The sequence below is a fragment of the Mobula hypostoma genome, chromosome 17, assembly GCF_963921235.1.
Source record: "Mobula hypostoma chromosome 17, sMobHyp1.1, whole genome shotgun sequence".
NCBI classification, from domain to species: Eukaryota; Metazoa; Chordata; class Chondrichthyes; order Myliobatiformes; family Myliobatidae; genus Mobula; species Mobula hypostoma.
The window spans coordinates 20,331,990-20,346,718 of record NC_086113.1 but is presented as its reverse complement, the minus strand read 5'-3'; the positions used below and the strand labels follow the sequence as shown (position 1 = coordinate 20,346,718).

At 41.2% G+C, this 14,729-nt stretch overlaps 1 protein-coding gene across 1 annotated transcript in view; it reads left to right on the top strand.

Annotated features, from left to right (window-relative positions):
• LOC134357883 (sodium- and chloride-dependent transporter XTRP3-like) overlaps positions 1 to 13,822 on the top strand; it is a 53,618-nt gene extending 39,796 nt beyond the window's left edge. The window contains exons 10-11 of the mRNA XM_063069626.1: positions 3,932 to 4,097; positions 12,103 to 13,822. Coding sequence (XP_062925696.1) covers positions 3,932 to 4,097; positions 12,103 to 12,243 — 307 coding nt within the window. The 3' untranslated portion in view covers positions 12,244 to 13,822. The remainder of the gene's footprint in view (positions 1 to 3,931; positions 4,098 to 12,102) is intronic.
• Positions 13,823 to 14,729: the final 907 nt, after the last annotated feature.

The window sequence follows — 14,729 nt, the reverse complement described above, 5'->3', positions numbered from 1 at the left end:
TCTCAGGATTGCTGCCTGTGCCATGTGACAGTGAGTATAGGCATTGAATGGGATAGAGGATAACTGTGTGGCTGAAGGATTGGAGCTGGGGGCAGGGATTCAGATTTTTTGATCATTGGGACCTCTTTTGGGGCAGGTGTGACCTGTACGTACAGGACGGGTTGCACTTGAATCTGAGCGGGATCAACATCCTGGCAAGGAGGTTTCCTAATTCTGTTGGGGAGGATTTGCAGAGGGTGGGAACCGAAGTGAAGAGGCAGAGGATGGGGAGGTTGGAGCATAAGTAAGGACAGCTTGTAGGGAGTTTGTGAGGAAGGATAGACAGATGTTAGAGCAAAGGTACACTCAGCCTGATAGTTTGAGATGCATCCAATTTAATCCAAGGAATATCATTAGCAAGGCGAATGAGCTTAGAGCATGGATCAGTACATGGAACTGTGACGTTGTGGCCATTACAGAAATTTGGATGGCTCAGGAGCAGGAATGGCTGCTGAGTGTGCCGAGCTTTGGATGTTTCAAAAAGAACAGAGAGGGAGGCAAAGGAGGTGGGGGTGTGACATTGCTGATTAGGGATAGTATCACGGTTGCAGAAAAGGAGGAAGTCATGGAAGGATGGTCTACTGCGTCAGTGTGGGTGGAAGTCAGAAACAGGAAGGGGGCAATAACTCTACTGGGTGTTCTTTATAGACCCCCCCCCCAATAGTAACAGGGATATTGAGGAGCAGATAGGGAGGCAGGTTCTGGAATGGTGCAATAATAATAGGGTTATTGTTTCCTAATATTGATTGGCATCTCCTTAGCGCAAGGGGTTTAGATGGGGTGGAGTTTGTTACATGTGTCTAGGCAGGTTTCCTGATGCAATATGTGGATAAGCCAACGAGAGGAGAGGCTGTACTTGTATTGGGAAATGAACCTGGTCAGGTGTCAGATCTCTCAGTGGGAGAGCATTTTGGAGGTAGTGACCACAACTCAATCTCCCTCACCATAACGCTGGAGAGGGATTCGACCAGACAAATTGAGAAAGCATTTAATTGGGGTAGGGGAAAATGTGATGCTACTAGGCTGGAACTTAGGAGCAGATGTTCTCAGGGAAATGTTCAGGGAAAATTTGCATGGAGTTCTGCATAGGTATGTTTCATTGAGGCAGGGAAAGGATGGTAGAGTTAAAGAACCATCGTGTACAAAATCTGTAGAAAATCTAGTTAAGAAGAAAAGAAAAGCTTGTGAAAGGTTCAAGAAACTAGAGCTCTAGAAAATTACACTGTTGCTAGGAAGGAGCTTAAGAATGGAATTAGGAGAGCCAGAAGGGGTCATGAGATGGCCTTGGTGAGCAGGATTAAGGAAAACCACGAGGTATTCTACAAATATGTGAAGAGCAAGAGGATGAGCCGTGTGAGAATAGGACCGATCAGGTGGGATAGTGGAAATGTGTGCATGGAGTTTGGTGGGGGGGGGGGGTAAGTGGAGGTACTTAATGAATACTGTGATTCTGTAATCACCAGGGAAAAAGACCTTGGCAATTGTGGGGATGACTTGCAGCAGCCTGAAACACTTGAGCATATAGATGTTAAGAAAGAGGATGTGCTGGAGCTTTTGAAAAGCATTAAGTTAGATAAGTCACCGGGACCTGATGAGATATACCTCAGGCTACTGTGAGAAGTGAGGGAGGAGATTGCTGAGCCTCTTGCTATGATCTTTGTATCAATAGGGACGGGAGAAATACCAGAGGATTGGAAGGTTGCAAATGTTGTTCCCCTGTTCAAGAAAGGGCGTATAGATAACCCAGGAAATTACAGACCAGTGAGGTTGAGTGTACTTGGCCTTTTCTCCTTGGAGCAACGGAGGATGACAGGTGATCTAATAGAGGCGTATAAGATCATGATGGGCATTGATCGTGTGGATAGCCAGAAGGTTTTCCGCAGGGCTGAAATGGCTAACATGAGGGAGCATAGTTTTAAGGTGCTTGGAAATGGGTATCGATGGCATGTCAGGGGTAAGTTTTCCACACACAGAGTGGTGGGTGCGTGGAATGCACTGCCGGCAGCAGTGGCGGAAGCGGATACAATAAGGTCTTTTAAGAGCCTCTTAGATAGGTACATGGAGCTTGGAAAAATAGAGGGCTGTGCGCTAGGGAAATTCTAGGCAGTCTCTAGAGTACATTACATGGCCGGCACAACATTATGGGCCGAAGGGCCTGTAATGTGCTGTAAATTTCTATGTTCTATGTACTATCAATACTAAAAAAAATTCTTCCATTGATAAATGTTAGTTCCTAATAGTTATCAGTAAAGAAATTCAGTGTACAGTGCTGTGTTCTTTTGATTGACAGTAAATGATCAAAATTAGCGCAGACATCTGGTGCAAAAAGTGGACTGCTTTCATACAATGCTTTTTATGCTTGCATCCTCAAAATCTTCATTTTCATTGTAACATTCAAGATGATGTCAGTACCTTCAAATTCTTCGTATTGTTGAAGTAATTGTTCAACCAGTAATTTGTTGAAGTAGTAAAATTGTTACATTTTCACTCCCGGCCATTTCTGGCACCTCCCAGCCTGAATATTTCAAACCGCAGTGAGCAAAGCAGTTCGGAATTGTCTTACTGTTCATTACTGACCAACTATCAGTGACAAAAATCACTGCTCTATGAATATAGACATGCACAAGAGACACCATTTAAAAATTGTTTGCTCTAAGCATGATCTAGTGTCTAACGGCTACACGACTTGGCACATGACTGACACTAGTTAGGAAATGTTCAGCAAGTCTCCTGACCCAGTTAAATGGCAGTGTCCCAGATAAGTGAAGGGGATCACGGCGATTTTCTCAAATTGCTTTTGTTCTTAGTGTTGCCCTAGATTAGTGGCTGAGCTGCTGAACCAATGGCCCAATTAACCAGAATCCATTTTATATGGAAGTGCATTTGTGTGGAAATAAGAGACCATTCAGTAATTTAACAAACACATACAATAATACTGTCAGACATTTTATATCTATTCATTATACATGTTGTGCTATGTATTCACCAGAAATGCCCCCACTCCAGAGACCTAAGCTCAAGCACCACGATTGAACTGCTTGTTCTTGCCAATAACACCTATGCACCATCAATTTACAGGCCATGTCACTCCAGGAGTTGAACTATTTTTTTTGTTTTTCATGTGTAACTGTACACTTGCTATTTTATACGTGCACAATGTGCCTTGTGCTGTGTATGACTGTTGGTGCTGTTTTGTTTGGCTTTATTCATGGGTATTCATGTATGGTTGAATGATAATTAAACTTGAATTTGAACTCGACAGTCCCATGCCGTACAGAGAGAGTAAAGCACTGCTGGAAATGCCATATTTAGAATCAGGCTTTAAACCAAGGAGCTCTCTGTTCTCTCAAGCACACATAAAAGATCTAGTTACACTCTTCAGAGGTAAAAGTATTCTCCCCAGTGTTATGATAAATATTTACACATGAAAAAGCATCACAAAGATCATTTATTTTTGTATTTTTGAGATACAGCATTCCAGCCTATCAAGCACGCCGCCCAGCAACCCCCCAATTTAATCCTAGTCTAATCAGGTGACAATTTACAATGACCAATTAACCTACCAACTGGTATATCTTTGGACTGTGGGAGGAAAACCGCAGGGTCCCAGGTACAGCATACAAACTCTTACAGACAGCAGCGGGAATTGAACCTGGGTCGCTGATACTGTAAGGCATTGTTAGAACCTGATTCTTGCTTCTGAAAGCTCACTGTGATCAGATTGGCTGCTGTTTTGTTTTCTATATTAGCACAGTAGCAACGCTTCCGAAGTACTTTAAGGAAATCTAGCCTAGAAGGGCACTATAAAAGGCTGTTTTGTAGAATTAATTACAATTGCAAACATTTTTTGATGATATGGAATAATAACTAATGAGAAAGTTGTCTGTTACAGGTTCCGGAATGAGATTAAAATGATGGTGGGACGAAAACCAAACTGGTACTGGATAATTACCTGGGTGATCGTAAGCCCTGTTTTAATTGTAAGCCTCCTGATATTTTATATTGTTGATTACACCACAACTGGAAGGTTAACGTATACGGCGTGGGATTCATCCAAGGTATGTGCACTATCTGACTTGATTTAGCTGTGACCACACATTTAATAGCTCCCATTTGCCATGTATACTTCAAGCTCTGCAAAGTAGGGTCTACTGTCTTACACAGCAGTAGCTGATGTGTTCTCAGTGATGAGATTCCCCACCACCCCTGTATGATGAGTGCAGTGCAAGTGCTTAATGCAACTACCTATATTTGCAACCACCCCCCTGCTTAGCCCTCTCTTCCCCTAATTGGGGTTATGAGAAGCCATGGGAGCTGTATGAGCAGCTGGTGCTAATCACAAATCCAGGTTCTGCGACCGCTGACGCCAGGCAGTCAGTCTCGGAGGAGTATTGGTAATGGCTGGGGTCACCCGTCTTATAAAGACACTGCCCATAAGAAAGCAATGGCAAACCACTTCTGTAGAAAAATTTGCCAGGAACAATCATGTTCATGGAAAGACTGTGATCACCTAGGTCCTATGACAGGGCACATAACTTCACATTATTTACAAACAGTAATAAATAGTTTCTCTAACTTCTGGTAATTTTCCTCCTTCCCTCTTCTTCCATTCCCCACTCTGGCTCCCCTCTTACCTCACCTGCCCGTCACCCCTGGTAACCTTCCTCCTTCCCTTCCCCCATCTTCCACTCTCTTCCCCATCAGATTCCTTCTCCAGCATTTTGCCTTTTCTGCCCATCATCTCCCTGCTCCTTTCTTCATATCCCTCCTCTACTCACTTTGCATCATCTATCACCTTCTAGCTTGTACCCCTTCCCCTTCCTCGCTCCCTTCTTGTTCTGGCTTCTTCCCCCTTCCTTTCCAATCCTGGAGTCCCTCCAGCAGCTGCAGAATCTCTTTATTTATAAGCAGTAGGAATGCAGAGAAATAAATGACATGACCACACCCTGTTGTCAGGGTTACCCTGATATCAGTGGTGGGGAAGTTGCTAGTGGGGAGGGGCAGATTCTGAGTGACAGGATCTACCAGCATTTGGATAGACAGAATCTGATTAGGAAGAATCAGCATAGCTTTGTGCCTGGAAAGTTACGGTTAATTAACCTTTTTTGAAGAGGTAATCAAAAGGTAGACAAGAGTTGGGCAGTGGATGTCGTCTACTTGGCCTTTGACAAGGTCGCTCATGGTGGTCTAGTCTGGAAGTTTAGATCCCAAGAATTCGGAGAGAGCTAATAAGGCAGAGTCGGATTTAACTCCAAGATAAGAAGGAGAGGGTGGTGATTGAAGATTGTTTCTTGGAATGGAGGCCGATGACTAGTCACGTGCCACAGGACCCTTGTTATTCATTATTTGTATGAATTATTTGGATCCACAAGGCTTGATCAGTAATTTGGTGGATGACACCAATTTAGGAGTTGTTGCTTTTGGTGAAGAGGGTTGTCGTAGATTATGAGGGGATCTTGATCGGTTAGGGAAATGGACCAAGGATTCCAAAACAGGCAAGTGTGAGGTGTTGTGTTTTGGAAGTCAGACCAGCATGGGACTTGTACAATGAATGGTCAGGCATTAAGGAGTATATTGGAACAGAGGGACTGAGGAGTATAACTTCATTGAAAGCAACATCACAGGTAGACATGGTGGTCTTCATTAGTCAGGGCAGTGAGTACAGGAGTTGAGACATTTTTTTGTAGTTGTACAAGTCTTGGTGAGGCTGCACTTGGAGTTCTATATATAGTTTTGCTCATTTTGTTATAGGAACGGTGATGCAGAAAAGATTTATGATGCTGTCTCCTGTACTAGAGAATCTGAGATGTAGGGAGTGTTGCTAAGGTGGATTTTTATTCTTTGAAATATAGGAGAATGAGGGGTGACCTTATAGAAATGTATAAAATTATGTCAGGAATGGATAAGGTGTATGGTAACAGTATTTTCCAGAAGGTGGAGGAATCGACAATTAGGGGGCATAGATTTTGGGTGAGAGAGAAAAGATTTAAAAGGAACCTGGGGGGCCACATTTCAACACAGAGGACAGTGATTATGTGGAAAGAGCTGCCAGAGGAAATGGTTGGGGCAGGTACAGTAGTATCATTTAAGAAGCACTTGGAGGGAAGGGGATTAGGGGGATATGGTGCATACACAGGAGATTGGGACTAGCTGAGTGGGCACCATGGTCAACAGGGGCCTGTATGTGGGCTGTTTTGCTCCTTGACTCATGCCTTGGACAGAAATAGAGGCATGGAGAAGTGTTAAATATGTATCTTCTCATTCCGCTCCCTACAAATGCAGTGGGCATATGGACGAGTGTCACGTATACACCTGTCCCTTTATTCAAACGTCCCATTTTTAACTTTCAGACTTGTTGGGTGGTACTAACATGCTACTTGCTGCTCTCCAGGGCTTAAGTTATAATTCAGTTTTTTGCACATCACTTGATTTGGGATGATAAGGTGAAGAAAGTATATGTTTATTTTGTTTCATAAAGACTCAAATGGAAATGGAAGAAACTGGGAATCATTATCTGAGATTAGCTTTTTGTGTAGCCCATGATAAAATGGTTCTCAAATTTTCTCTTGTACAGAAACCAATATTGTTTTAATCCACTTCAAATGACTATGGAAGCACTAAACAGTTATCAGTTCCTTTCTCGTAATAAAAATGTGTATTTTTAGCAAGGCCTCTTATCAAGTTGCCTTTTCTGGCCTAGTGCTACAGTCTTGACAGATAATGCATTGCTGACTTTTCAAAATCATTATCTTGCCTATGCCAAGGTACAACACCTTTGGCAAGTGCATGTTCACAGTTCAGAAAGTTCAGTATGAAGCTCTTCTAAAATATTCCTTCTCAATATTCTCAATGTTGCAAGTCTGGGATAGAACCTTGTAATGTTAGTAACAAATGCCATTATATCTGAATATTTAACTCAGCCCATTCTTTTAAAATCTTTTCAGAGACTTGGTTAAAACAAGATCTATTGCACCATTATTAAAGTTTCACTTCTTTGGGATTTGTAGCTTCATCATGCTGTGTGAAAGACATTTATTCATACTTGTCATATCTTAAGCAGTGCAGCTTGAATTCTCACTATTAGATAATTCAGTATATGAATATATGACAGAGACATAGAGCACTACACCACCCAGGTAGGCCCCTTGGCACTTCCAGTTCATGCCAAACTATTAATCTACCTAATCCCATCAACCTGCACCTGGACCATAGCCCTCCACACCATTCCCATCACTGTGCTTATTCATACTTAAGTATTTCACTCAAACCCACATCCACCATTTTCACATTCGACAATTGCCCCAGCTGCTCAGGTTCCCCTTAAATATTTCACCTTTCACCCTTAACCTTGAACTCTAGTTCTAGCCTCACCCAACCTCAGTAGAATAAGCCAGCTTGCATTTACCATATCTATCTCCCTGTTAATTTTACATGCCTCTATCAAACCTCTGTTCATTCTCCAATGCTCCGGGGGGAAAATGTCCTAACATATTCAATCTTTCTCTTTACCTCAGGTCCTCAAGTCCTGGCAACATACTTGTAAATTTTCTCTGTACTCTTTCAATCCTGTTGATGTACTGTAGTAATTATCTCATATTGCTGACTTTCCTCATCAATATTCAATACTTGACAGGACTAGTTTGGCTGCAATTGATTTCACATATAGCCCCCAGAAGTAGGCAATGGGTACTGTTTATCATCTGCCTGTAATTGTCACCTGTAATCTCCACACCGTTCAACAACTTTGACATTCTCCCTTTTCCCCCTCACACAATAAGCAGAGATGTACCAAAGTGATCTAACAAAACATGAACAGAAGAAAGCTTAGAGGATAGAGAGACAATCAGCACCTCACTGGAAGGAACTCTTCCAGGACCTCCTCAGCCAAGACTGTTTCTTCACATGAATGTCCTTGATTCCACCCCATAGTAAATACTTGGAGCACTACAGCACAGGTAGACTCTTCAGCCCATCTAGTGATCCAATTCCACTGCCACCTCAAGCAACAAAGTTAATCAAGCCAAACTTCAACTGAAATATAGGTGGTTACAGTGTGGCTGTTGGAAGTCAATCATCCTAGCCCCAGAACATCACTGTAGAACCTCTTTAGAACTGCAGTGCATTTTATAGATGGTACATGTAATATCCACCATCCACCAGGGGGAGGGGTAGGAATGAAATGTTTAGAGTGGTGTATAGAGTTTCCTCAGCCCTACTGTCTTCAGGTGCTTCATCAGTGAACTGCCTTCCATCATAAGATCAGAAATGGGGATTTCAGGGGGACTCTATATGTTCTTTGCAAATCCGAATTCCTCAGTAAGGGAACGAGTCCATGCCTGCATTTTCCAGCAGAAGAAAATCTGCAGATGCTGGAAATCCAAGCAACACACACAAAATGCTGGAGGATCTCAGAAGGCCAGGCAATGGTCTGGTAATTACCAAGTAACATCTGTATTAGAAAAACTAAAAGCAACGACTATTTCCAACAAAAAAAAGTCTAACCACTCACTATTAATATTCAATGGCATTGCTATTGCTAAGAATCTGACTTTCAACATTCTCAGAGTCGCCATCAACAAATAAAAAATCAAATTAACCGATCACATAAATTCCATGACTACAAGAGCAGATTAAAGGCTGGATACCGTATGGGTAGTGACTTGGTTCTTGACCCCCAAAGTCTTTCCAACAACCACAAGGTTCTGCAAGAATATTGTAATATGCTCATCACTTGCCTGGATGAGTGCGGATCCATTAGTTCTCAAAAAGTTTGGCATTGTCCATGATAAAGCTGCCCATTTAATTGGCACCCCAGGCACCACCCAAAACATCCATTCCCTCCACCACCAACACACATGGGCTGCAGGATGTGTCACTCATGAAACGCATTGCATTTACTCGCCCAGAGATTTCTAATGGCATCTGCTAAACTTTCTGCCTCTCCCACTAAGGACGTGGGCAGCAAGACAACATCGCCATCTACAGGTTCCACTTCAAGTTGCACACTAACTGACTTGGGAATATAGCACTCGGCTCTCACAGTGCTTGGCCTAAATCCTGGAACTCCCTAGCCAAGAGTAGAAGGATTGTAGCAATTCTAGAAGACAGTTCACAACTTTGCTCCAAGGACAGTGCAGCATGAACATTAATACGAGCCTTGCTGATCCTGAAAAATAACAAATAAAGAAAATTTCCATGGCTGACCCCTTCACAGTTCTCTGAATGAGAGAATTCCAAAGATTCACCACTCTGTAGTAGTCCTAAATGGCCTATTTTGAGACTGGAATGCTTGGTTCCAGACTCCTCAACCCGGGAAACATTCCTCCATTATTTGTCCTGGCAAGTTCAAGATTTTTAAACAAACAGCTTATTCAATCCCTTTTCATGCCAGGCTTGTCATCCCAGCAAACAGTCTGGTGAATCTTAGCTGTACTTTTTTTATAGCTCATCATTTGTTTGGGTAAGGAGACCAAATTTGTCCACAGTACTCCAGCAAGCTTTGCCTTTGCCCGATGCCAGCCCCCTAGGCCTGAGTCAACGTAGTAGTACTCCAGCAAGGCCTCATAGAATTATGGTTGAACATCAGTGCTCTCATATCAAAATCCTCTGGCGATAAAAGCAAACATATCTTTTGCCTTCCTATTTACCCCTTGCACATTGGATTTCATTGACTTGCAAAAGGAGGACACTTAAGTCCCTTTGAATACTAACATGTCTCAATCCTGCGCTATTTAAAAAAATATTTGTCATTTCTGCTTTTTCTGATGATAACTATGCATTTTTCCCATATTATACTTCACCTCCTTTCGTGTTGTCCGCTCACTTAGCTCGTCTTTGCATCCAGGTCATCATTCACATTCCCACTTAGTTTTGTGTTATCAGCAATCATGGAGATTTTACACTTGGCTAAATTATTAATAAAGACTTTTGAATAGTTGGGACCACACAGGAGTCCTTGTGGTAACCCACTAGTCACAGAAGATTACATTTATTCTTAATCACTTGTCTATTCCTACTCTGTCATCCAACTCTCAATCTGTGTTCTTATATTATAATTCCATATGATATCTATTATTTATCTTTTGTGTAGGACCTTATTGAAAGCTTTCTGAAAATCTACCTTCATAGCTTTCACTCCATTATATATATCGTCAAAATTCTCATTACTCAAACTTGATTTTCCTTTCATGTATCCATGTTGTCTCTGTAAGTGTCTTGTTATCACTTGTTTTCAATGAGGTTCCAGAATATTCCCAATTACAAATATCAAGATAATAGTGGCTTTTATTGTTCCTTTCTTGGTTCTTAAATGCTAGTATCATGTTTTCTATTCAGATTTTTTGAAAGATGATAAGTAGAGCATCTCCATAACTGTATATATCTCCTCCCCCCTCTCCCCCTCAAAACTATGAGATGCAGATCATTAGGTCATTGGGATTTTTTTTTCAGCCTTCAGGCTCATTAATTTCTGTTTTTTCACTAGTACTAATTTATTTTATTTATTCATTAGCATTTTTCCATATTGCTAAAAGGGTTTTCTTTGCTTCTTTAATGACAGACTCAAAATTTTGATTAATTCCTCTCAATCCCATTTTCTGCTTTCTTCCTATAACAATTGATGTTCTGATTAATCAAGACCTATCAACCTCCGCCTTAAATATACTGAGTGACTTGGCCTGCATATCCATCTGTGGCAATGAATTCCATAGATTCACCACCCATTGGTTAAAGAAAATTTTCTATATCTCTGTTCTAAATGGATGTCTCTCAATTCGGAGGTTGTGCCCTCTGGTCCTAGACTCCTCCACTATTGGAAACATCCTCTCCATATCCACTCTATCCAGGCCTTTCAATATGTGACAGGTTTCAATGAGGACGCGCCCCTCATTCTTCTAAACACCAGCGAGTACAGGCCCAGAGCCATCAAAAGCTCCTCAAATGTTAGCCTCTTAATTCCTGGGATCATTCTCGTGAACCTCCTCTGGACCCTTTCCAATGCCAGCACATCTTTTCTTAGATAAGGGGCACAGAAGTGCTTACAATGCTTCAAATGTAGTTTAAGCAATACCTTACAAAACCTAAGATTACTTCCTCGCTTTTTATACCCGTCCTCTCAAAATGAATCCTAACATTGCATTTGCCTTCCTTACCACTGACCCAACCCGCAAGCTAACCTTTAGGGAATTCTGCACAAAGACTCCCAAGTCCCTCTGCACCTCTAATTTTTGAATTTTCTCCCCATTTAGAAAATAGTCCACACCTTATTCCTTGTGCCAAAGTGCATGACTATACACTTCCCTGCACCATATTCCATCTGCCACTTGTTTGCCTATTCTCCCAATCTGTCTAAGTCCTTCGGTAGACATCCTGTTTCCTCAACACTGCCTGACCCTCCAGCTATCTTCACAGCATTTGCAAACTTGGCCACAAAGCCTTTAGTTAGATTTGTTTTCTTTGGAGCAGAGGAGACTGACCAGACAGAGGAATATGAAATTATGAGAGGCATGGATGGGGATTGATGGTAAAAACAGTACCATGGGGGAGAGGTGTCTAAAGCCAAAGGATATAGGTTTAGTGCGAGACAGATTTAGAGGGGATCTGAAGAAGAGTTTTTTCACCAAGTTGGTTGCAATCTGCCCAAGAAAAGGTGGAGGTAGGTAATCAGATAACACCCAAGATTCACCTAGACAAGCACATGAATCACCAAGACACAACAAGCTACATGGCAAGTGTCAGTAGATGGAACTAGTGGTCAGCATGAATGTGATAAGCCAAAGGGCCAATTTTTGTGCTGTGTGTGTCTATGAACCTTTAGGGTAGCCAGCTTGTCCTCATAGCCAATTTATTTTGCACTGGTAGCATACCTGTAAATCTCCTCTGTGCCCTCTCAGGAGACATTACCCAATTCCTATCATGTAATCACCAGAAATGCAGACATTTTGTGGCACTGTTATTCTGTGAAATTACAGTGATGATTTTTGCACTGGGAACAAGTTTGTGTTTTTCTTTTGTGTTGGTTTTTGAGACTCTTATTTAAGTTGTTGTGATGTTATTTTTTTCCAGGGAAAATCGGTGAAGATGGAATATCCTACTTATGCCCTGGCTGTAATTGGACTCCTTGTGGCTGTTTCAATAAGCTGTATTCCTGTGATGGCAATAATTGTATATATCAAGAAGAAAGTGCAAAACAAAAGCCTACTATAGTTAAAAAGTTAATTGAACATATTAAAATTGTGTTTTTTTTAAAGAAGTATCCATTGTAAACTATCATTTACTGTAAATAGTGTCATTAGTAATTGGAAAGTTCTATGGAGCAAGTATCAATTAGTTGTTTATTCTAAACTTTTTTTTAAGGTATATCTGTATATTTTAATATATTTGGGAAATTACTTTGTTGTTATAAGACAGACTGTGAAATTTTAGAAAGAAAGCATTGTTTTCTTGGGATGGTCATAAATGCAAGTTCTGCATTATTATTCAACTGCATTTGTGATCTTGACAAGATGGGCAGCTCTGAAATTTTCCATGTGTTGGGTTGTCGATTTACTGTAGTTTCTACTTTAGAAAAATCTTTTAAAATTTAATAATATTCCTGTAAAGGGGCCCAGAATATTTTAAAACAAAAATAACATTGAGTCACAAAGAGGAGATGCAAGATTAAAGAGCTAGGATTTAAGGAGGAGATTAAAACATGAAATGGTAGGTAGGGACTTAAGGAGGAAATTCCAGGGCTTTGGATCTTGTTGCCTAAAGGAAGGAATTGCCATGGAGCAACTAAATTCCTGAATGAGTAAGAGGCCGTATTTGGAGCACTGAGACTTTAGCAATGCTGCACGCAAATACAGAGATAGGAGTGACAAAATCACAGAGGGTTCATTCATATAAAACAACAATCAGAAGTTTATAATCAATGTTTAACCACTTAGTGTGAGTGATCAGTTTTGCTCAGTTCAAAATTTAATCTAGGTATTTTAACCTAGTTTTTGCAACCAGTTAGACTTGAAGTAAGCTTCCCTAAGTTAAGTAGAACCACTGTCTTCCCAATTTTCACAGAAGCATGTGAGATTCACGGGTGGAACTTGGAGGCAACAGGGGTTTGGGGCAGTGAGAGGAAAATGGGCCCCAGCTTTCTTAACTAGAATAGAGACCCAGGCCAAATCAAAAGATAACACTGTCTTTGTGGCATAGGCTTTGCCTGAAGCATGAGGTAGTCTCAATGATTACCACATGGAGAAAATTGAATGCCACCTTAATCTTGGATTCACACAAACAAGGACCCAGCAATACTGTTGCTATCAGCACATAACACTCAATGTAGAAGCTACAGATAAGGCCAAGGTAGATTTCTACACCAGCTCTTGACAGGGAGTGGGAGAAAAACTATTGCCGCAGGGTGACTTCAGTCATCAGGATCGTAAAAGAAGAAACACTGGCAAGGAGGGAACCGACGTTCGTCAGAGAGACCAGCCTAATCTGCTCAGTTATCTCCAGCAGCTTGACGCAAACAAGAAAGGAGAAAAATCCAGTCTCAATACAAAAGGATCTCCCTGTTGTCTACCAGTGGGAAAGCCATTGTCAGTATTCTCATCAACAGCCTCCATCCAGCAGCCAAAGGGTCTCTGAATCACAGAGCAGAATCCATCCAGTTAAAGGAGCAATGTACCTGATCTTCACCAAATATCAACTCAAGAAAAGATGCAGGGCGGAGCATCCAGCACCATATATAAGTATTTTTGCCATAATAAAAGCTGTTAACTCTATCAAGCGTGACTGTGCAGCATTTACCTCAACTTTTTTTGCCAAAAATATCTCCATCTCACAGGATCATACTTCAATTTTAAATCATAGGTTACATCAGATTTAGTCTCAGTGCAGGTAAAGTTGTGTCATTGCTCAATGTTTCTCAGCAGTGCTGCGACTCACCTTCACTGAACTTCACCCTGGAATTGAACTGATCTGTAGGACAAATGGTACACTGTTCAATGCACACTCAAGTGGCCACTTTATTAGCTACACCTGTACATTTATACAAATATCTAATCAATGATGTGGCAGCAATTGAATGCATAAAAGCATGCAGACATGATCAAGAGGTTCAATTGTTATTCAGACCAACATCAGAATGGGGAAAAAATGTGAACTAAGTGACTTTGACCATGGGATGATTGTGGGTGCCAGGCAGAACGGTATGAGCATTTCAGAAACTGCTGATGATCTGGGATTTCCAAAAGGAAGATCCCAAAAAGGATAAGTATTCTAATGGCAAGATGACACAACTGTTGCTAACAAGTAAAATCAAAGCCAACATATAATAGAGCAAAATTAGTGGGAAGTTAGAGGATTGGGACTAAAAAAAAGTCATTAAGAAAGAAAAGATTGAATACAAAAGTAAACTAGCCAATAATATTAAAGATTATACCAAAAGCTCCTTCAGATAACAAAGTGTAAAAGAGAGGTGAGAGTGGATATTGGACCATTGGTAAACGTTGCTGGAGAGGTAGAAATGGGGCGGGGGGGGGAAATAACAGACAAACAATAAGTATTTTGCATCAGTCTTCACTATGGAAGACACTAGCATTATGCCAGAAGTTCAAGAGTGTCAGTTGGCAGTAGCGTGTGAAGTTGCCATTAATAGGGAGAAGATACTTGGGAAACTGAAAGGTCTGAAGTTACATAAATCATGTGGACCA